The 22,086-nt window shown below is 48.4% G+C and overlaps 1 protein-coding gene across 1 annotated transcript in view; it reads left to right on the top strand.

The window, feature by feature from the left end:
• LOC143433352 (A disintegrin and metalloproteinase with thrombospondin motifs 1) overlaps positions 1-22,086 on the top strand; it is a 92,823-nt gene that overhangs the window by 54,256 nt on the left and 16,481 nt on the right. Inside the window, exons 5-7 of the mRNA XM_076910712.1 lie at positions 6,436-6,628; positions 19,901-20,093; positions 21,061-21,268. Of these exons, the coding sequence (XP_076766827.1) occupies positions 6,436-6,628; positions 19,901-20,093; positions 21,061-21,268 (594 nt within the window). The remainder of the gene's footprint in view (positions 1-6,435; positions 6,629-19,900; positions 20,094-21,060; positions 21,269-22,086) is intronic.

Consider the following 22,086-nt stretch of genomic DNA (forward strand, 5'->3'; position numbering starts at 1 on the left):
CACGAACACCGCATCGTGCGCGTATCGCGATCGATTCTGCCCCGATTTACCAACCAATTCTGCTGACAAAAAGGCGCTGAAAAAGAGGATCGATCGACGACGACGCTATACACGTCACACATTTCGTTTCATCGTCCATCGACTCCCAGAGAATAAAAAAACAATATACAACACACTCATACTGGATACACTCCACCACAGTCTGGCACGACGTTTTCTCTAGAACCGTCGTAACGGGGGACAGAAAAGGATCGAGAGGAAAAGCTCTGGCGCCAAAAGGCTGGCCGGCAGCGTCGAAAGGAAAAGCAGCCAGTGGTTGGGCGCGCGGATCAGCTGTGGTTCGCCGAAAGGTCGATGAGTCGTTTCAGCGTTGGATTTCGAGGTCGTTGCCAGCGTTCGCCGGTTCGAAAAGGCAAAAGGAGAGTGCGAGTGGGCTGAAGAGGGACAGCCGGTGATTGGCGGCGGGATGATACAAGGCAGGGGACGGGTGGGCAGAGAGAGAGAGAGAGAGAGAAAAACGGCGTTCTTGCCAAGAGTTCTTGGTAACCCTGAAGTCAGTCTTTGTGCCATCGGATAGCCACGAGAGACGCGGAGGTGCACGCCTGCAGGAATGCAAATCGCGAATGCGGCTGGCGTACGACGCGACTCTTTCTCCTTCCTCGCTCTCTAGCCCCGGCTGTCGAGTGTTTTCAGACGGATCGAATGATAGATCGCTCGGATAGAAACGATTTGATTCGCCCGTAGGGGGAGACCGACGTCGAGCCGGACGTTGAATAGGATTCGATTGACCACGGGATCGGAGACGCTCTACGAATGCTATTCGAACGCGGACGTCGGGGACCTAAGGCTGTTTCGATACAGCTGTGGAAATGTTTCAACCATTCCAGGAACCAGACTGATCGAGTCCTGCCAGAAAGAGTTCTTCTTACAAGTGTCGAGCAACGATCGCACGCTGCAATAGCCGGACACGTTCTTGTGGGTGTAATTGTACTCGCGTACTAGAAGTTATGCGAGTTCTAAGTGCGTTAGGAGCACGATCGCTCTTCGCTGTTGCGATCGAGAAACGGTTTGCAACACGCGGAAGATTCGAATCGCTTCGCGTATTCTTTACGAGGAATAACGTCCGAAAGAATCGAGAAACGCTCGAGAGCTCTCATAGAATTTCCATTTCGAAACGGGGAGGGAACATTCGAGTCCTCTTCATCGGAGTTCCCATTTTTGTATCGAGGCAGCCTTCTCGAATCGTTCGTGGAAAAAGTACCGGCAACGTTCACGCTCGTGCACTGCGACATACCGTGGAAAAATGAAACTTTCATTAAGCGCGAGAAAACAACATAAAATTATACCGAGCATCGTTCTCGAGGACAGAAAAAGGTAAAAAAAGGAGAACAGTCTTTTGTTAAAGTAACATCCTGACACGTAGCAGACGATCATTAAATTCAACGAGTCCCTCTTAATGGCGGAGTCGAACGCGACGAATTCCATTTAGAAAATGTGGGTTAAGAGCGTTTAATTCCTCGGATAATCGGCTGATTTGTAAAGCAATGGTTCATCGACTATGGTACCACCGTAAATGTTCGCGCTCGATGGCCTCTTTACGGCTTTTTAAGGAATTTCAACGTAGATCTCGCAAGGATGCCTCTTTTAATTACTTCTACGTGACACGTCGTTCCAGTCCACACTTTTCTTAAAATGGATACAAATCCTCGAATGGATGTTTGACATTTTCCAAATATCCCTCTCGATAGTAATACTTTCTATCGATCTTAATAAATTTCAACATGGAAGTTAGCAAGGGGATAACCTTGTGACAACTGCTTACTTCAGACGCGCTATAGCCGTCCGAAGAAACGAGCACTGCAGCCTCTGTCATTTGTAAATTGATGAAAAAGCTGCACGTCACTTAACATCGCATTGAAAGAGGCTTGTAGGAGATTAGGAAGTTCAAGTAGAGGCGTTGCCCTTCTAAACTTTCGATCCGTTGACTCACGCGTTAAACAATCGTCTGAAGAAGCTGTTCGTGGAATTTATTCGTTCTCCCTCGAATCGTCGTTAAACTACTGGCAAACGATTCCGAAATGAGGCGCCAGCTCGTTCAAGGCACAAAGGGTACGCCAGAACGGTCTGCAGAAAAATACACCGCGCTTCAGTTTCATTAATCGCTCACCGTTTAATTAACTTCGATTCCACGTGCCGTTCGCGAGAAACTCTACATAAAAATCACGTTCGATTCCACGGTTATTTTAGGTGGCTGATAAAAATTACTTTCTAATTTTACGCGGTTGATAAATTCTATTAGGAATTCTATTTGTGCGCGGGTTAAGTAAATATTACAGGCGTACACGCGGATTTCTTCGACCTGAAATCACTATTAAAACTGAAATTTGCGGCTATTATTAGCCGTCCAGCGTTTTCGATCGACTCGCGGCGAACGAAACTTTCCTTCCGACAATTATGAACCATTTCAATTAATCCGAGTGCTTATAAACCTGCTGAATACAAAGAAATATTTGCAACTCCTCTCGCAGCCCCTCCGTCAAGGATCGAATTTCATCCCCTAAGCACCAATCCAAATTCAATTCAAAACAGTATATCAGGAAGGCAAAAAATGAAGGAAAAATAGAAGCTAAAAAATTTGCCAAATCTGAGGAGAACGGATACACGCGAGAGATCAGGGTGATCGTCGAGAAGCGATGGGTTACACGCAAAGTCCCCGACGGAACCGAAGCCACCTCGAAAGAGCATCTCGAAAGAAACCGTTCCATCAGTCCGGGCCATAATTCACGCGATTTTCCTTTTTCACCGGATGGTTCAGCGCGGTACAAAGAGCGCGCTTTCTCGTGGCCCGCATTTTTTCGCTGCCGTCTCGGACACGATCTCGCGGCCCGAAGGCACGCGTATAAAAAGGCCCCGCGCGTAGACGGCAGCGAACACATCGGACGGGTGCGTTACGATCGCCGATGGGGACGAGGTTCGACAATAAAGACGGATTTCGAACCGGCTAATAAATTTCGTCCCCCTTCGGTGACCGCCGTGAAATCCTCGCGCGATCGCCCGGGTACCGCTTCCGAGCGAATCGCGGCGACGCTCGCGCAAAGGTGAACTCTTTCCCTCCTCGCCATCGTCCGTTTCAGCCCCCGATCGGCGGTGGTTTACACGCGGCCACCGCCGCCCGTTTACGGCTGTCGTAATCGAAACGACGCCGCCGCCGCGACAGCTGAAAGCCCACGTTGTCTTTGGGAGTTCAATGGCGAGCACCGTACACGTAACTCGCATCAGAGGTTTATCCTGCCTGTGTGCACGCCTTCGCCTTCTTATTTCGCCTCCTTTGTTCGGTGGCTCGCGCAGCTGCTTTCCTATTTACGAGCTCGCCGAGCGATCCTTTCTTGTGGGGATGATGGAGAGCGTTTCCAGCGGTCGAAAGTGGAACGAGAGGGGAGGGTGGTCTCGCGTGCTTACTCGCTGGCTTCATTCCTCGAGTAATTCGCGAGTCCTGTTTGGTGGCGATGACACGTGCTGCGATCGTTGCGATCAACTTGCGAGAAAGGGGACACCAGAGGAGGGGGTGCGCGTCTCGAGTAATTGAACGGGGTTGCGGAAGAATTCTGTCGGGAGACGCTATTCTGGTAGTTTGGTGTTTTTAATACTGTCCAACTGTTTGGCAATAAATGTTTTACGACGGAGATGCAGAAGCTGGAGCGCGTGTACGAGGCGAGGAGAAAAAAGGCCCATCTGCGCGGCAAAAATAAACCGCGCTGTTCAGCCTGCTGTTCGTGGTTCGATCTTTACGGTTTAATCGCACTTTTACTCGCTTTTTATCGCCATTGTCAGACGTTCGTAATTGTACCTTGTTCGTGACCGGGCAAATCAAATTCCGAGTCAAGGTTGGTAATAAATGGTAATCGAACGATCGCGAACGGTGGTAAGAGTCGCGCGGAAAAATCTGTACGGAATCGCGGACGGAACTTGAATGAAAAGTATCGTAACGTGTAATCGTGGCGTCGATTATGCCCTGGAACAGGTATCTTTATCCTGTTCCTTCGAATGCCGCGTGAACACGCATCGATTTCTACGCCGTCCGGTCCCGATCGCTCGAAAGTAATCCGTGTTACGGGAGTCGGCGCTCGAAACGTTGGAATTACAAGCGGAAACGCGTTAAGGAGGCGTTGATAATGGATAAGTAGCCGTTAGTCGTTCCTCGAGCAGGCAAATCGCGTCGTTACTCATCGCTTTGCGCCGCTCGACGACAACGATCCGAGATTCCTGTAATTAGGAGCAATAATTAATTGGGTCGACTTTCTCTGGCTCCGGTCGAACCAGTCGGCGACTCCTTTTCTCCCGTGCTTCTTACTCGATCGATGATAATTACGAGCTTCTTAATTAAACCCGTCGTTGATCAAACAAGCAATTTCGCGGTCAATCAAGGGATACGTAAGTACGTGCGGCGTCGTAACTGGGCGTCTGCGACGGTAAGGACGTTAAGGGTGGCCTGGGCGGACCGATGGGTGGGCCTGGTTCGATGTGACAATTGACAGAGGAAATTTCTAGTAACTCTAGTGTCTCACTTTTCCAATTCAAAGTATTCCACGAAATAATAATAATAGAAAGCAAACTTAGGCAAACATTAAGAATAACGGAATTACAACGGAAGCCTTATTTTTTATAAGAACGGAAGATGGGCTTACGTTGCTTCACCCTTTTCATTTCATTAAATTATTATTCATCGGATCGAGCAAACTGAAATTTTCCTCTAAAAAAATGAACGATCGTTCGGTTACGTACTTTACGTAAGTGTGGGTTCGCGTTCGAACAGGAAACGTGAGGAATAATTGCGCAACCGGATTAAGTGCGAAGCGAATTAGCAGGAGAATAACGAGGCGTGACGAAAAGGGAGCCGTTTTGATAGCGTTAATCGCATTAATCGCGTTTTTAATCGATTATTTTCACCTGATCCGAGCGAATTCGTCCGCGATCCCGCGGTTTGCCCTCACACGGAATTTACGTGGGCGGTATATATTTAGCGGGGGGCGGCCAATGTAGCCGGTGTGTTTCACATTCAAATCGAGGAAGTTATGTCAGGGCAGCGCAGCATGTATAAATAAATCGCCGCGAACTAATCCGCGAAACGTTTCGCTATCTACGCCCGCCGATCCGGTTCGTGTTCGAACAACCATCGAGTTCTCGAACAAATTTCAAACTCGATCGCTTCTTTCCTGCAATTCGTCCAGAAATTTTTTCATATCTAATCAAACGGATATCGCTTCGAATAATTTGAAAACGCTGATGACTCCATTCGTTTTACTCCAAGAAAATATACGTATAATCTTAAACGGCGGAGAACGTAATTTTGTAACAATTTAACGATTTACTCGACACTTGTGTGACGCACGTTTTATCGCTGCGATTTTTACGACTGTCGCATTAAGATCCCTGGTATATTGCTCAAGCAAGTTTTCCAAATATTGGGACAGTATTATAAGGTCGGTAATAAGGCTCGAAATGTCATGGTTTTCCCAGCGGAGGAATCTTTCTTTATCGAGAGTTTTACGAGGGGAACACGTTCCAGCAATAAAGTCCATTTTCAATAGGGTATACTTTACGAGCGTCAAACGGATAAGACAGCAACAGCACCGGTCAAAGATTTCAGTGGTATTATAGAGGATAACAGCGTGGATGCCAAAATTTCACGGCGATGAGTCTTTCGATCGCGGATGAATCACGACGTCGGACATTGATCCACGGTTTGTAAGAATAGTTGAAACGATCTTACAATGGATCTTTACTTTCAACGACGTTAAAATTATCTTTGCAATAATCATAGATTATGTTGGAAATTAAAACAGCATCTTGATTTTCCTCTTTACAATCCGAATAAACACCAGGGTTGAAATCGTTCCGCGTTGGACGAGCACAAAAGTTGCCTTATCCAAACATCATTCTCTTGTACCAATTTAAGCGCGAAACGAAAGTCCCATAAAAATGTACCGAAAACAATTATCCAATTTCGGCTGGTCGTAAATCGGGAAGTTCGCGAAATTACCAGGATAAACTGGCAGGATCAAAGATCGTGTTTACACACTTCGTTCATTATTTAATCGCTAAAGAGAACGAGGGGAGAGAAGAAAAAAAGAGAGACGCACGAATCGCTCACTTTCACCGCGACGGATACGATTTAATCGAACGTTATCGAAAAATCATCCGGCTAGAGAAATTACGCGGGCGATTGGTCGATGTTTCACGGTTCGATGCTCGCGAGGCGAACGGGAGGGGGGGAAAGAAAGAAAAAAAAAGGGACTGAACCGGGGATGCTCACCGGGAGTAGGAAGAAAAGAAAAGAGAGTTGGCCAGTAGGTAGCTCGTCTCATTGAGGAGATGAAGGCCAATCATGGGGCAGTGACTCACCGAATTTTTCGGGTGCCTTTTTTTTTGCCGCAGACGGGCCACGTGAGAACGTCGACGGGAAGCTACATAATTAAACCGACCGAGCCCTGCCAGGACAGTGACAAGGATTCCGTGAAATTCCCGATGGAACACGCCATCGAGCGGATCACGCCCTCCACGATGCACCGCGGTCGCACGAACGATATCGATGACCGGGGTGCGACGCCCCAGAGCTGCGGCGTCATTGGTGAGTCTACTCTTCTTAATTATCAATTATCTTAAACAATTTGAAACCAGCTTCGAGAACTGTGCCATCATTCCCGTACGCGAGGAACCGTTCGATACGTTTCTGACAAAAATTTCCAAATAATCCAACCAACCGCGACACTCGTGTTTCTGCAAAACAAATATTCCATCGAAAGTTCCACATGGGACAGACATATGTAATGGCTCTTTTCGAAGGGGAAAATAAATCTCGAAGAGTTTTAGGCACACCGTTTAAGAATCTCGTTCGGATACCTCGCTGGGAACGGGCGTACCATCGATGGCGCGGTGTACACGTTGGACAGAGGGGGTTGATCGTGGGTCCCGCGCCGAAAACGTATTAATAATGCATGCACCTCGGGACGGCGTGCATTAGGCGGGACCAGGGATGCACACGTGTGCAACAAACAGGCGCAGCCCGCCACGGTCGTGGGTTACACGATACAAAACGTCCGTCCAGGTGACTCCGATACGTATCGTTTTATTCATGACCGTTCCCGTCCGTTTTTAAGGCGGCGTGTCACGCGTGCGTCGCGCGGCGAAAGTTCATCCGAGGGTGCCGCGCGAGGGGCCTCCACCATTCGCGAATAAATAAATGGACAGGGGCCCCCCTGCAGGAAACGCTCCCCCTCGCTTCCCTTGTCTTACGTCCTCGTTCGCGCGGCCACCGAGCGACCGGTTTTTTTCGACAGCTCGATTAACATTCCGCTGTCGAGGCATTACATTGTCCGCGGACGCGGGGATTAATTATTTCGTCGGCCAAGCCGCTCTCGCTGTTGAGTTACGCGGTGATCTTCCGAGTTTCTCCGAGGGTCGATCCTCCGTTCTCCGATTCTTCTGAATCCGCAAGAGTTCCCTTCTCTCAGCTTAATTATGCTCTAAACCGAGAGGGTGGCAGGGAATCTGCGATGATTCCTCCCTATTTTTCCTCGTATCGTCTTTCAAGGGTCGAACTTGCGATCGCGAAACAGGTATCCTTTTTAAACTTTCACTTTCGAAGGGAATCGAAGGTGCAGGTTCGATCAGACGCGCGGTTTTTACGATTCTATTGTTCCTGCCTCGGTGGAGCGATCGACTTATGCCAGCGGTGATTTATGAAGAGTTTCTTCGCTCATTAATAAAAGAGTAGGTTAAATTCCAAGAACAAAGTAATCAATTCTGCGTGGAACTCTTTCAGCGATTCAACAATAATACAATTAAATTTACAAATTGCGCGGCCCCTGCTCGGACATGATTTATGGTCTCGCTTTCTCAAAAAAAGTAGCTCCGCGAGTGATTGATCATCATCGGCGGTAATCTACGAGTAACATCTTCACTTTGCATAAAAAAAAAAATAAGCCTCGTAAAACACTTGAAATTGACTCGTGGGCGACTGTGGGATTAAAAGAAAGTAATACGCGAAACGACAGGAAAAAGATAGGAAATTACGTTGAAACTACAGCGCACAAACAGAAACCTTAGGACAGAAAAATCTAAATGAACCGTTTGCTCGGTGGCTCCGCTTTAAATCATCGCAAGCGTAAAAAGACGTTCCCCTTTCTTCCACGTGATGAAGATTTCTCGCTGACACACGCTTTCGTTTGCTTATGGAATCAGCAGCGTGCTTAATTGATGGCTGGCGGTATTTTCTTTTTGCCAGCCTACCGGCTCGGTCCCCTCGTGCGTTCCCCTCGCGTTCGTTTGCTGCCCTTTTTCTTCGCCCGTGGGCCCTAACGCGTGCGTACGAATTTAAAGAGCGTTCACCCTCCGCGGTCGAGGACCTAGGCCCGCCTCGGGTGCACCTAAGGGCTCGTTCGCTCCTTTCTCCCAGAAAAATAAACAGACCCGGTGCATCCGACGGCCAAGTGAAATCGATGGAGTTCGTAGCCAGCGTCTGCCACCGTGCAATCTTTATTGGGATCCCTCGACGAGCTATTGAAAACCGCTATAATACCCCTTCGTAGGCACGTAGGAAATGAAGATGGATCAACCATGCGCGCGGACAGCACGCGTTGGTAGGAGAAACGATTTTTGTTGATTTAGAAAGTTCGGAGGCTCGGAAAATTAAGACGAATGCAGGTAGCGAATTTTAGCGCGGACACTGAAGCATCTTGGATATTTGCAGTCTCGTAAAAAAATGCTACCCACGGTGATGTAAATGTGTACATTTTTACAGCAAGGAAATAACAAGTTACCAACCTGCTTCACTGTTCTCGTACAGAGGTGCCTTTTGCATTTAGCGCATCGAGCATTTATAACATTCAAATATGCTTATCGGATTCAGAATCTATACAAATTTATTAGTGGAAAGTATAGGTCATGGTTTTGCGCTCCAAGAATGAACGCCTGTAGAATCCTACGATATCGTTGATATCTCGATGCGAAATCTGCAGAAGCTCGAATCGAAGGGTAATTGAATTACAACTCCCTTAGAAACGTACGAAATATCATCCCTTGGGAAGACTTTATTCAACCGACGAAGAAAAACGTCGAAAGTCCCAACAGACGTATCCAGTGCCTGGTGAAATCCCAGTACAGTGAAACACGTCTGCGAAGCAACGAAAATCCCCCTGACAGAGCCTCTCGAATCGCGGCGAAGAAAAGTAATCTCGCTTACAAATTCATGAAGATGCTCCCCCCACGGCAAAAAGAGTAAGAAGAGCGGAGCAAATGGCGGGCAAACAGACTGCGGGCATTCGAATCGAACGTTAAACGGTGCATAACGCGATAAGCTCTGTGCATCGGCGAGGCAAACGGGAGAAAAAGGATCGCGAGAAGTCACGGCCCGTCGTGTTTCGTCGCGACGTGATCGTGACCTAATCTCGTTTCAAAGCGAAGGGCGTAACCGCGCCGCGGGACCAGTCCGTGGATAGGTTCGCGAGAGAGGCGTCTAAAGGTGGCTCCGCGCGACACAAATTCTTTCGTTCCTTAATCGACGATCCATTTTACTACCTCGAAAATTCCAGCTACGCGACTCTAGAAACAGCTCGACTCGTTGGTCCCAATATTTTCTTAACTAACCGTCCTCAGAATTTGTAGAAAATTCAAAACCTCCTACGCTTCGTAGAATTTTCGTCGCAACAATTGTCTGGAGAACGCGTGATGCACAGATGCGATTGGTGTGTCATCCGTATCGCGCTGTGTGGACTCACCTTAAGAGAGACTGGTCCCGCGGCGACGACCACCTGTACCGAAACAGGTTCAGCCATTTATACGGATAACCCCCCGGGCGAATTCTGACGTTCCATCGAGACAGCTTGGCGACGTGCTTCGCCTCGTCCGCGAGCTACGCTGTCCAAATTTGCGTCTGCACGCGTCCGATCGACCACCTCTGATCTTTCCACTCTCTGCGCGCAAGATGCGAGTACGTTCTTGCGAGTCCTCGCCTCGAACGGGCATTAAACCGACGCGGTTCTCTACTCGCACGCCCAAGTGTGCCAATCGTCGAGCCCACTTTTATGCGCTGCACATGGGTGCTTGTCAAGGCGTGTAAACATTGGCAAACATTGTCTCGAGGCAGTTCGAGAAGTTTGCATACTTAGTATAGCGTGACGTACGTATGATACTAGAGTGATAGATGCTGTAATCAGAGACGCTGCCTCTTGTTGCTCGTTTCAATGGGAGTTGCCGGTTCGATCTCAACGGAAGACTGTTCGCAGGCGATTTTCTTAATATCCACGAACGTTACGCGTGATCGTGTATCTGTAAATTATGCGGATACCACGTATTTAGATCGAATCGGATACCTCGAATCGAATTCTTCGCTGGTAAAATTCGTACGCATCGAAGATGGATAACAGGATGTCGAGGTGACTCGAACGGTCGCGTCGATCGATTTCAATTTTCTCGAACGAAATGAATTTCATTGTACTGCATCGAGCGAAAGGTGTTAAGTGTATAAGAGTAAGAATAGAATAGGTATGTTGAAAGTGCCAGCCGATTAAGTGGGTTGCGAATATGGCGGTGTGAATGAGAGTCTAATAGCGATGTAGGTGTGCCTGGTAAGAGTTGAATGATGCAATTGATTTATGGTTTTCGGGTCGCTTATTGCCACTCACGTTTGTTTATACTTCCTGCGCCGCGGTGGAGTTGATGGTACTTTGATCGCAAAAGGCTATTTTTTATTTGCTCATCCGTCTGATTCGCGCCACCCTACGTTGAACTGAAATAAAGGGACTTTTAAGAAAACTGGACTGGAGCTTAAACCACGATCGGTTGAACGTCGTTGAATTCGTTCGCGATTCTCTCAGACGAGTCTTGAAATCAGCGTCAACCAACACCTGCACTCGAAGTGCATCACCTCGAATTCTCGCATTAACGCTCTCGCCTCCTCCTCGATTCGTCTCGAAGCGAACTTTTGTAGAACGGAATCTTTGCAGTCGGATTCACTTCTTACTTCACGGAAAACGAGATCATTCGAGTAAAATATGTCCGTGGTGATTAGAAAGAAAATTGTGTCGAGGAAGGTGAAAGTATTTTACGTTAAATGGGATTATTGCGTTCGGTTGCGCGAAATTTATGAGAAAACGGGTTGGAAGGGTAATAAATCACGGGCGTTGGAGATCGATAATATTAGTGTAATGGCGTGGTTTGGTATTAGGATTAGGAAGCTTTCCACTTGGAATTTCTGTACCTCCGGAAGCGGTGGAGTAATCATCGATCACTTTAAATAGATCGTTTACCTCTCCTTCGAGTGTTCCAGCATTTACACCAAGAATAGGGCGCGACGCTTAGGTCGACGATTTAGCTAGATACCTACCGTGAACAGTGGATCAGCCGCATTGATTCAAACGCTTGTTAATTGAGACATTTACATCGTGCAATAATTAGGGCAAGTTGGACTATTTTTGGAGGCGTACAAATCATGTAAGACACTTTATTGTAACTCAGAAATGTATCAAGCGAGTAGACCTGCAAATAATCTCGAACAGTCTTCGTACAGAAAAGAAGACTGCCGATCTTTGACTGAAAAGTTCAGGATAAGTCGAAAAACGAGATATACCGATATATAAATACGGAGAAATATTCAAATGGTGCCGAGACGTCGAAGAAACATTTTCTGGCACTCCATAAAGGCACGTGCGCGGTAGATCGTTATCGATCGAGGGCCCACTGGATGACGAGGGCTCGATATTCTTGCTCGATGGGCTCGTCCTTTCCCTTGGCACTGGCTGAAATCGGGCCCGGGGCGCGGTAAACCTGTTAAGCCGATGAACCTGTAATCACGCGCGAATTTCGAACGCGAAACCAGCCCTTCTGCACCTTCGAGCGATAAACCGGGCTCCCCCGGTTAACTTGGGGCACAGCAAAACACGAAAAGCTGCGTGACGAATGGAACGGACCGATCGGCTGGCTCGTTTCGCGTGATTACCGTTCGTCTCGTGTACGTAATTGAACGAATCATTCGGGTAATATCGTTCGTTTTCGTCGAATGTCCTCTCTCGAGTGGTACAAAGTTCCATTTCTTTATTTGTCTGCAAGCAAATCGAGGGTAGACCTGCAACACACATTAACAAAGGGTTAAATCGCTGGCAACAGAAGAGAAGAGAAGAGAACGGAGCATAAAAAGGGTGGCGGACAGTACGGAATCGGAGTTGTAAAAAGCACCTTGGGCAAGAAGCGCCTGGTTAAATGGAAGGCGTGGTGAGATGAGAAGATTTCTTTGCGCGGAGAGGGCGTGTGCCCTCCGAGGGTGGCCTCTACGAGTCGTGGAACCCCACGCAACCGATCCCCGATCTAGCTGTTCTCAAATAAAGGGTTAATGAGAATCGAAAAGCGTCCTGACGAAAGGGTGCGGCCACGTAATGGCGCCGTTGACCCTAAGCCATCTCGGTAATTACTAATAGTCGCGGTTAAGCTCGCTTCTTGCCTCGCACTATGGGACCTGGAAGCCATTGACCGAACCAATCGTGGATGACACGCGATACTGAAAGCGTGGTTCTGCGATAGCAGTGCAACGATATCACTTAAATCTAGAACAATCGTATCGTGTCTCCATCGAGACAGAGTCAACTCCATTCGATACGTTTCCCTCCAACTTCTCAATTTCCCTCGCGACAATTACTAATCGAACTAACACGAACGACTAAAAAACCCGAATCCGTAAAATCGCTGCGACTTAAGGAGACAGCACGACTTCGATGGTGTCCACTCCGGTGACGGTCCGCCAAATTCATTGAAACGATTCGACAGACCGCTCGGCGCCGAGCACGTGGATATCGACGACGAAGAAGACGAAGAAGAATAATAAGCGTACGCGACGCCCGGTCGGACGGCGATCCCGGAGATCGATCCGGCGATATGCAAAAGTCATTGACTCGCAGCGATCGTCCCGGAATAACGGGCACCCTGATCAAGATCGAACGTATACGCCGCGCCCTTCGCCCCCTCCCGGACGACCGGGAGAACCAGGTGGGCCCCGTCCACCAGGGGCCCATTCTTTCTCCTCCCGCTTCCCGATCTTGATCCCCGCGTGGATCGCGACACGATCCGACGATCGGGCGAACCCGTGTTATTACGGGTTACCTGGGAGAAATGACAGGCATTACGTGCACCCAACCCTTCCCGATTACCGTTTCGAGGTCCTCCTCCCTCCGCCTCCCCCGCCGCCAGCCGGTTATCGGCTTTATTATGTTTGAGATCCACCGAAATCGACGCTCGACGACGGTCCTGATCCTCGATCGGATATCATGAATGGAAATTGCCTCGAGACGATTGTTGTGCAACGCTGTGACGCGACGCTATTCGTGATGTAACAGGTTCATTTTGATTTTCGGTACCACCTTCTTCTATTTTCATCGTCCACGTCGAGGGGTCGGTCGGTTCGCTTCGAAGAATCGAGGGACGTCTCTTACGACACGATGGAACTTCGATTTTATCTCGGGGATATCGTGATTTGGTATCCACAGGTTGGAATAGGTGTTGAGAGTCCTCCGATGGTCCTAATGGTATCGTTCGAATGCTCGAGTCTTCTTTACTTAAAAACTATAGGAGAAATGAATAAACAGTCGCGGGTTCGAAAGCATTTCATCGGACTAATTCATCGTACCTCGCTAGTGGGACGTTAGAGGCTCGAATCATCGCGATAATTACCAGCCTGAACCCCGCATTAAACCCATCTGCGGCTAACAGAACGATTGAATGATGGACTAGCGACGTAATTGCGACGGGGAAATATTTGAACGTGGTATGTTATTATAGAGCCGCTTCCGTGTTATTAATTGACGATCCACCAGAACGATGAATCGATGTTTTCTCTCTCGTCACGTTCCCCCGGCGTCACGAGCGCCGTTACGAATGACTTAATAACTCGCGGAAGGTTACGGCGTTCCCCGTTTTCTACCAAAAATTTTTCTCTCTCCGCCCGTTTCATCCGGGACGAAAATCGGCTGGCAACTTTCGATCGTACAAATTACACACGGACGCGCGCGCGGTGCCCGCTGAACGTTCGATAATTGCTGGAAAGTTACGTCGCACGCTGTAATTTCGGGTGAAAGTTCGCATCATCCGTAACTCCTTTCGGGTGTCCGCGTTTTGCGGTCAAATTTCCGACGGGAACACCGGGAAAACGTAACGACGAAAGGGTAACAGTATTTTCGTTGCGTTCTTGCGAAACCGCGGCCGATCCGATAGCACTTGAAATCGAACGCGCGTATTCGTGTAATACTTCAACACCGAGGAGGATCGGTAAGTATAGCTTGCGAAGGTAGCGCGGAACCGGAACTTAATTAGAAAGTTCCCCTTCTCTCCTCGGTTAAGAAATTACAATATTTCCCTGGTTCGTTACTTTCCAGACTTTTTCTCGTCCGCGTTAATGAATTTCCGGAACACGGAGGGGCAACGTTTCAGGTACTTCTATCGGAAGCCACTCGACCGCCATACTTTTCTGTACGCGGCAAACGGGAAGGGCTGTTCGCCAGGAGTACTCGAGTACGCAGAAGAGACAAAAGAATAATCGAGAGACAAAGACACGCGGGCAGTGTCTCAATAATTCATGAATATCGAGAGAAGAATAAGCCATTTCGAAACAGCCCGATAGGCCACCTGTCCCGGCACATATAACTTTACTCGTCAGCCTCGCTTTCTATATAAGAAAAGTGACGTGAAATATCCTAGGGATGGCTGGGCACGATAGCTTGTACAATTTCACGCGGCTCGTTGGAATCGGTCGTGACAGAAGTCGTTTCGAATACGTTCTGCATTGTGGCGTCGAATGGAAGGAGCCGGGGGAGCGTGCATGCTTAATAAATTTCACGTGGAGGCAGGTTTATACACGGCGGAACCCCTATGGCGATTGGCTCAAATCTACGAATAAATCACCGCGTCCGTACGAAGCTGCCCGCTCCATGTACCTTCGAGCTCATCTCCGCCGTGGAATTTCATCGTCCTCCGAGGGTTTCGCAAAAACACCGGGGCGCGATGAAAAAAATCACGATCCTACGTTCTCCTTCTATCTACCATTTTTCGCAACGCCCAAACGACTGCTGTTTCTTTTTTTTTTTTTTTTTTTTTTTTATCACGTTTATTACATGCAAACACGTGGTGGGATCGCTAGCATCCTGGCGCTCTCTGTCTCCTCGAATACCCACGCGCGGTACAATAATTTTCTACCATCGTCAGCAGAGATAGAGGAAGCGGTGTTACGCCGTATTGCTGTTCTAACTCAAACGAGAAACTGCACCGCTGTCGGTTCGAGCTACACGCGAAACTGCTGTTTCGATTCTCGTGCAGTTCGATTTCCGAGCAATCGTACGCGAAACCTGCTTTCGCGGCACCTGCGCCCCATGTGGGACACCACGGCGTCGTCAACGACCAGGGTGGAAAGTAACGAGAGCCAGTCGGTGGATCGAATGATAAAACGTTCGGAAATGATTGACCGTGATTGGCTAACGAACGGGCAAGAAACGTCCCGCAGTTTTTCTCCCGCTGCCACTTTCGGCGCTAACTCGAACCAGAAACGAGGCTTCTGCCCGGTCAAGCTGCACGTTGTGCAACGGAACGCCACGGGACGGAAGAGGGTGGCGCAACGACGGGCCGAGAAAAAGCGAAATGAGTTATGACGCGAAAAAAGATGAAAAAACGGCCCCGACGCGGAACTCTTAGTTTCGTGCGCCTCTTCAAACGACTGCCCATCTACGAAGGACGCGTTAACACGTGTAAAGGGACGGATGATTAATTTAACGGGGGAAAGGGGGTGGAGGGCCGAAGACACAGCGTGGAACGTCAGAGTGAATGATCGCGAGCGCGGTATCTCGTGGTTTCTTGCCTAAAGGACGAGAAAAACCGGCGAACAGTTTCGTCACGGGTCGTACATTACCCGTCGACAAAATCCCTAGGCGTTGTTCGCCCAGCGATTTCATCGGTCGACGCCATTTGCATTCTGCCGGCCGAATAACTCCCTCGAAACGGTCCCGATGGATTCGCTTGAACCAGATTGATTTATACGCACACGTCCGGGTCGTTGAGGCTCGAATAAATTACGTAGAATTTATCAGAGATCCCCTGGCCGCGAGAATCATTACGCACCTATCTTCACGTAACTTGGATAGACTTCAATGGAACTCTGTTACCGAACTGGTACCGTTACAAAAGTATGATAAATTACCATAGTTTCTCGTAACCAATGCGAAATACATTTACGAAAAATATCGTCGTGATTAGCCGAATGATTTATTCAACGTACGCGGAATCTACTTGTCGCTTTAAGTATACCGGTCAACCCCTTCTCTGCGAGTTGGCTAACTCGTTCGACGTTGTATCGAAATCGTGTGACGTAAGAAGCAATAAGAAAAGGATACGGTGAAACTAGATCCTCGTTTCGTATTCCCGTTCGAACGAAGAATTGACCAGGAGTGCTGCATAGAAATTTCCGCGCGACGCCCACGCGCCGTTCCGAGGGAACGGAAGGCGCCTCGCGCCTCGAGATAATGGAAGCTGCGGGTGCGTGCGGAGCCTATTTGTCGTCGGTTCGTGTCCGCGGCCGCGTCCATGGCGTTTCCCGAAAGCGGATCGAGATCGAGACCAGTCGCGCGCACATGCCTTTAGCCGCGTTATTGTCACGCCAGGCCTCTCTCTAGCGTTAGTCAGTCGGCCGACATTCACGGAAACCGGGGAATAAATCGACCCGCGGACGTAATCGCGATCGTCCGCGGTATTCCAGGCCGAGGGGCCGGCGGGAGGATTTAATTGACGCTGGAATTCCTCGGTACAACCGGTAGAGAACCCCTTGGTCTAGGTGGAGAACGTCGGGAACGAGTCTTGTCTGCTGGCGCAGAGAAAATTCGTGCAAATTTTCCAACGGATATCGAACGCTTCGTTGAAATTATTTGACTCGACCGCTTGCTGCGACTTCTGTCAGACCTTTGATCACCGCCTTTGAACACTGGTCCCGAAAAGCTTCTACCAAAAAGAATTCCAAGACCTAGATTCGGTGCCGATTCGTACACGGGGCACGTTCCATGCTTTCTCCTTCGGGCCCAGAAACAATTCAACGATCGTCATTCTCGCGCGCATTATCTCTGCCAGAGTGTCAGGGCACACCCTGCGTAAGCGCAGTAACCGAAGCCAACGAAAAAGCGGTTGGCATCGGCTGTGGAATGCGCGTTTGAAATTAGAATGACAAAAGCCGCGCCCTAATGGTCGTTAAAAGGCCTGGTGCGCCCGGGACACGCCGACAGATCAGAGAAACACGACTCCTGCCGCTGCTAAGGAAGGATAAAAACCAGCTAGCCGGTTGAAACGTACTCGGCGGGCGTTAGCTTTTCATGCGCTTTATCTGGACGCATCTAAACAGCGAAACGTTATACCGTTCTTGTGTACGGTAAAACGCCCAAAATGGAGTTTTCCTTGAGTCTACTTTTAGACCATTTTTCGTGACTCATGCAAACGCGCGAGGCGTTCAAGTTTCCAGCGACTGACTAAGAGGACCTTGTGCAATAACTCTCTGAAATGAAGCATCGAATCTTCTAATCCGCGTTAAGCCTCGAGAACCATCGACTCCCGCGAACCCTCGAAACGAACAGTCGAATCGTTAAGTGGTAATCGTTGAACGATTAAACCAGGATCTTCCATCCACGGAGAGGAGACGCTCGCAAGAAACGCGCGACGCGATGATACCAGAATGCCGCTCTAATTACTCCCAGTCGGGATAATTTCGCGGTCAGATATTTCCGTTGTTCGGGGCGATACCTGGACGGGAGGGAACAATGCACGCGAGCAACCTCGCCGGACATAATAATGGCAATTACAGCGAGCAATAAAGCTGTCATTACGATTGCATGGGAGGCGCATTCCTCCGCAGGACCTACCGCAACGCGCGCAGGGGTTGCACCGCTGGTTCCCTTCGCGCCGATCGAACCCGCGATGCCCAGCGTCGAGACGCGGCCCGCGATCCCCGCGGGGCTGATCCACCGCGGAATTCTTCCTCCATCGCGATTCCCTCTTTTTCCAGCGTCATTACGTCGTTACTGAATCGTCTTGTCCATTCGCTCGTCCGTCGAGGGAACGCTTCTGTTAAAGGGACGATCGGTTGGGCGTTTTCGTGCAACAAGACGAGGGTTATCGTTATTATCACGCATCTCGTTGCATTGTGTTTCTGTATCGCGATTAATTCCATGGTTACTAGCGAGCCACGTCTTCGTGCATTTCTGTGATACTTCGAGGACCATAAATGATATTTAGAGGATTGAAATAAATTATTAGCGTACCATTTTCTTAGCTCCCTTCTCGAGGATATACTTAATTTTGATCTATTGTATTGCCATTCGCGAGTATTTGGTCATTTTGTGGAAACAGATCAGAAGTCTGTACACTTGTTCTTATTGCGAGGTAAATTATACAGAGGAACGATCTTTTTTCTTACATAGTAGACCTTCGAAACCTTGCAACGTGATAGATCTATCCGTTCGACTAGATCCGGTGGTATTGTAGAATGGTTTGCGTTTCATGGTTACGGTACTGCAAACATCGGTGTTGATTAATACCGCAAACTTGACACGCGGAACCGTGAGCCGTGCATAGACGCACACATAAACGACCGAATGAATGCTTAATCGGTGCAGGATAATCGATTTAACAAAATGATTAAGCAACCGCTCAGCCGGAAATCATTGCCACGTTTCTAACAAAAAAACTAACTGGTTTTTCTCACGGAAACCGTGCAGAGTGTTTAGAAAAAAGGATCGAGAACTCGAGGACAGATCTCTAATCCTCGATAGAGAAATGAATAGTTTTTTAAAGAGTTTCTCGTCTAGTTATCACCAATCTGAAAAACTCAGCTTAAAAAGTAAATTAAATTATACGTGAGAAACAAATGTTTAAAGAGCAACTAAACGTCAACTGGCAGAATCAATTAAAATCGTGTCGATAGACGGGTGAAAAATCAGACACTAACGCGACGAGGGGTTCGAAGGCCATCAAGATGGACCGACGAGCATAAAGCCGTCAGAACGCATAGATTTCTCTCGCAAAGTGTCAACAGCACATTCAATTAAACGCGTGCTCGATCATTGCCACGGTTCCCCGATAATACCCAACAGCTGCGCCAAGAACAGTTCCGCTTTTGTTTCGACCATTAATCGAACCCTGGTGTTTCACCAGGCAAGGACATTCTTCCGCCCCACTTTCTCATCGTCGGAGATTAAACGTGACGTTGGGAGGGAAAAAAAAGGGAAAAAGAATCCGATTCGTAGAAAACGATATCGCAATGGTAGCCAGCGGTGAGGTAATGCGTGTAATTAGGTTAGAAAGAGAACATTGTATTTTCTACGAGAGAGATTAATCGGATCGCGCGAATGGGTCCCCAGAGGCTTCGCGCGCTTCGGATTTTTGAGATCGTCCTCTCAATTTTCGTACAGGAACGGAATAGCCTTCCCTCGTCCTCTTCATTTTCCTTATTCCGTACATGGAAGACGCGCGGCTTGAAGAAATGCTCTAGGATGCCAGGTTCGCTCAATCAATTCTTCGTCACGAGAGTGATTAATAGTTGATGTCCGCGAGACGATGGAAATCACTTCTCAAAGAGACTGAGTGGAGGTTCCGTTTACGAGAACGGCTTCATTGCAACTTCACGATTCTACAGAGTTTCACGTGCAAGCATTTGTTCGATTCTATATCTTCCATCATTAATTATCCGCTCTATATTTCCGTACGCTTCCTCGATCGGAATCCACGCTTTCATAAACTGTGAAAAATCGAACATCTTGCGAATATAAATTGATGCAGTTGTAACGTCTGCTGACTGGATACTTCCATCTAACGTTCTTTTTTTTTGTCACAGATAGGAAGATGGCTTCAATCGCGGACGACAGTTCGATGAACGAGATATACACCGAGGATCGACGCCGTGAACGCAGATCGGTGAACGAGGAGAAGGCTCTGGATAACTCTCAGAACGAGGAAGAGTTCCAACAGTTCGTCAGACAAAGCGATCGTCACCGAACGTTTTTGCACAGCGACAGTATGTACGACAGGTGAGCAGACGTTTCTTTTTTAATCTGTTTCTTTGGCTCTTCGTTTCACTCGCTCTTTGATCCCTTTCAAGCTTCGTTCAGGCTCAAGTTGCTCTATCCAGGTTGTATTCGTCTACTTTGACAAAACCGTAGAAGTAGAGTAAATTACTTACATCACTGTTACTGTTAATTACTGTACTCGTGATCGATTGGCAGACGCTTTCTAGAAAAATAGAGACGAGAACGAGCGAAACTCGTCACACTTCGACTCATTACGCTTGCAAGGAATTAGTAAACCAAGTAAGCGTAACGCGAAAAACGGGCAAGAAGAACGCGAGACAGACGCGTACGGTTTCGCGCAATGGCCGCGCATTGATAAATGCTCGCGGACAATGACAAACAAATTGAAACAAATGACGGATTTCAATATCCCGAAGCAGTAGGTACCTCTCGCGGCCGTAACAAACCGAGCCGGCTAACAAATAGTCAATTAAAGGATACGTTCGAGCGAGGCATCTGATATGACAGTAAGTTATCATCAAGAAACAGTTACCAAATGAGTACTTTCAACGCAGGCAGAGACTGATCGTCGCATTAATCCTTGCCTGTTTGCGTCACGAGAAGAGATCGTGCATCACGTTGTTTCGCGTAGCTTTTTGGTAGGCGATAATGCGCGTAGTAACGACCGACGAAAAAGGATCGCCCGTTCCCTTTTCCCAGCTGAACTTTCACGACTTTCTCGCGAAACGTCGCGCGATCAACTGCGAAGAAAATCGTTCAGTCTGGTCAGAATCGAAGGTAGAAAGGTACGCGCGTTTCGTTTTCGAGGAATTCCACTCGCCTTCCGCGCAGCATCTTTGGAAAACGTGCTTACACGCTCGTTTCACGGACAATAGCTTCGAATGACTCAGCCTACGTGTATCCTTGACGCGATATCCTAGCTTTCCAACGTGAAATGCTAAGACAGTCGCTGCTTGAAACGTTACAGATACTACTCGGTGGAGCAGAGGCAGAACGATCCTGGCGAGGAGTACGGACAGGACTCGGAAATGGAATCGGATCCCTCCGTGACTTGGAGACCACAAAGAACCATGCCGAGTGGATATTTCATCGAGATCGTGGTGGTGGCCGACGCGACGATGATTAAGTACCACAGAAACAGTCTGATCAGCTACATTTTGGTCCTGATGAACATGGTAAGAATGGTCAACACCCCTGCTTCCTCCCTAACGCGATATTTACCCCCGCGAGACGCCATGCACGCGTGAAACTCAGCCATCTGTTATTGAGCGTAGAGATTCACTTTTATTTTCCAACGAACACAGCGATAGAAGGTAACGAATCCTAAAAATATGCGATTCATTCCGGGGGAATAAAATATGGGACACGCGAAACACGCCGTGCGCGCGAGGCATAAGCCCGGGTATTTATTACGCAGCATAGGCCTAACGTTTCGTTCGAAGGCAACAACGAGGGGAAAAAAAGGTATGGAAAACGAGAAAGGATAAAGGGGAAAAAAGGAGACAAAGGTCGACAGCCGGCGTGGGTGTAACACTTTGTTCGAGCACGGTTTCGGTGCGGCAGAAAAGGCAAAAAAAAGGGAGGAGACAGAGAGAGGCGCAGGGTACCGAGGAGCAGGATCAAAAGAGCTGAGGATCCTCACGAAACAACGCCGGTCGCGTTCGAGGGACGATCGATCTCGCAACCCAGCGGCGATCGTTAAATATTATGCAAATGCGTCCACCGCGTAGTTCGTTTCATACGTCGAGGAGCTTAGCAAAGCCGCTTTCGATCGTCAGTCATCCACCGTGGCGAGTGTTCCCGGCGACTAATTCAATTATCGCTTAAAAAATCGACGGCCCACGCGGATCCTGTCGTTTAAGCCTTCAGCGCGAGGGACAGGTATCGCGCTCGCCAAGTTTATCGATTGAAACTTACTCTGCCCTGTACGGGATACAAACGTTCCGTTGCGAAAAGGGAACCAGAAAAATCCGAGCTTTATCGAGCCCAATAA

Source organism: Xylocopa sonorina, chromosome 1 (assembly GCF_050948175.1).
Source record: "Xylocopa sonorina isolate GNS202 chromosome 1, iyXylSono1_principal, whole genome shotgun sequence".
Classification (NCBI taxonomy): Eukaryota; Metazoa; Arthropoda; class Insecta; order Hymenoptera; family Apidae; genus Xylocopa; species Xylocopa sonorina.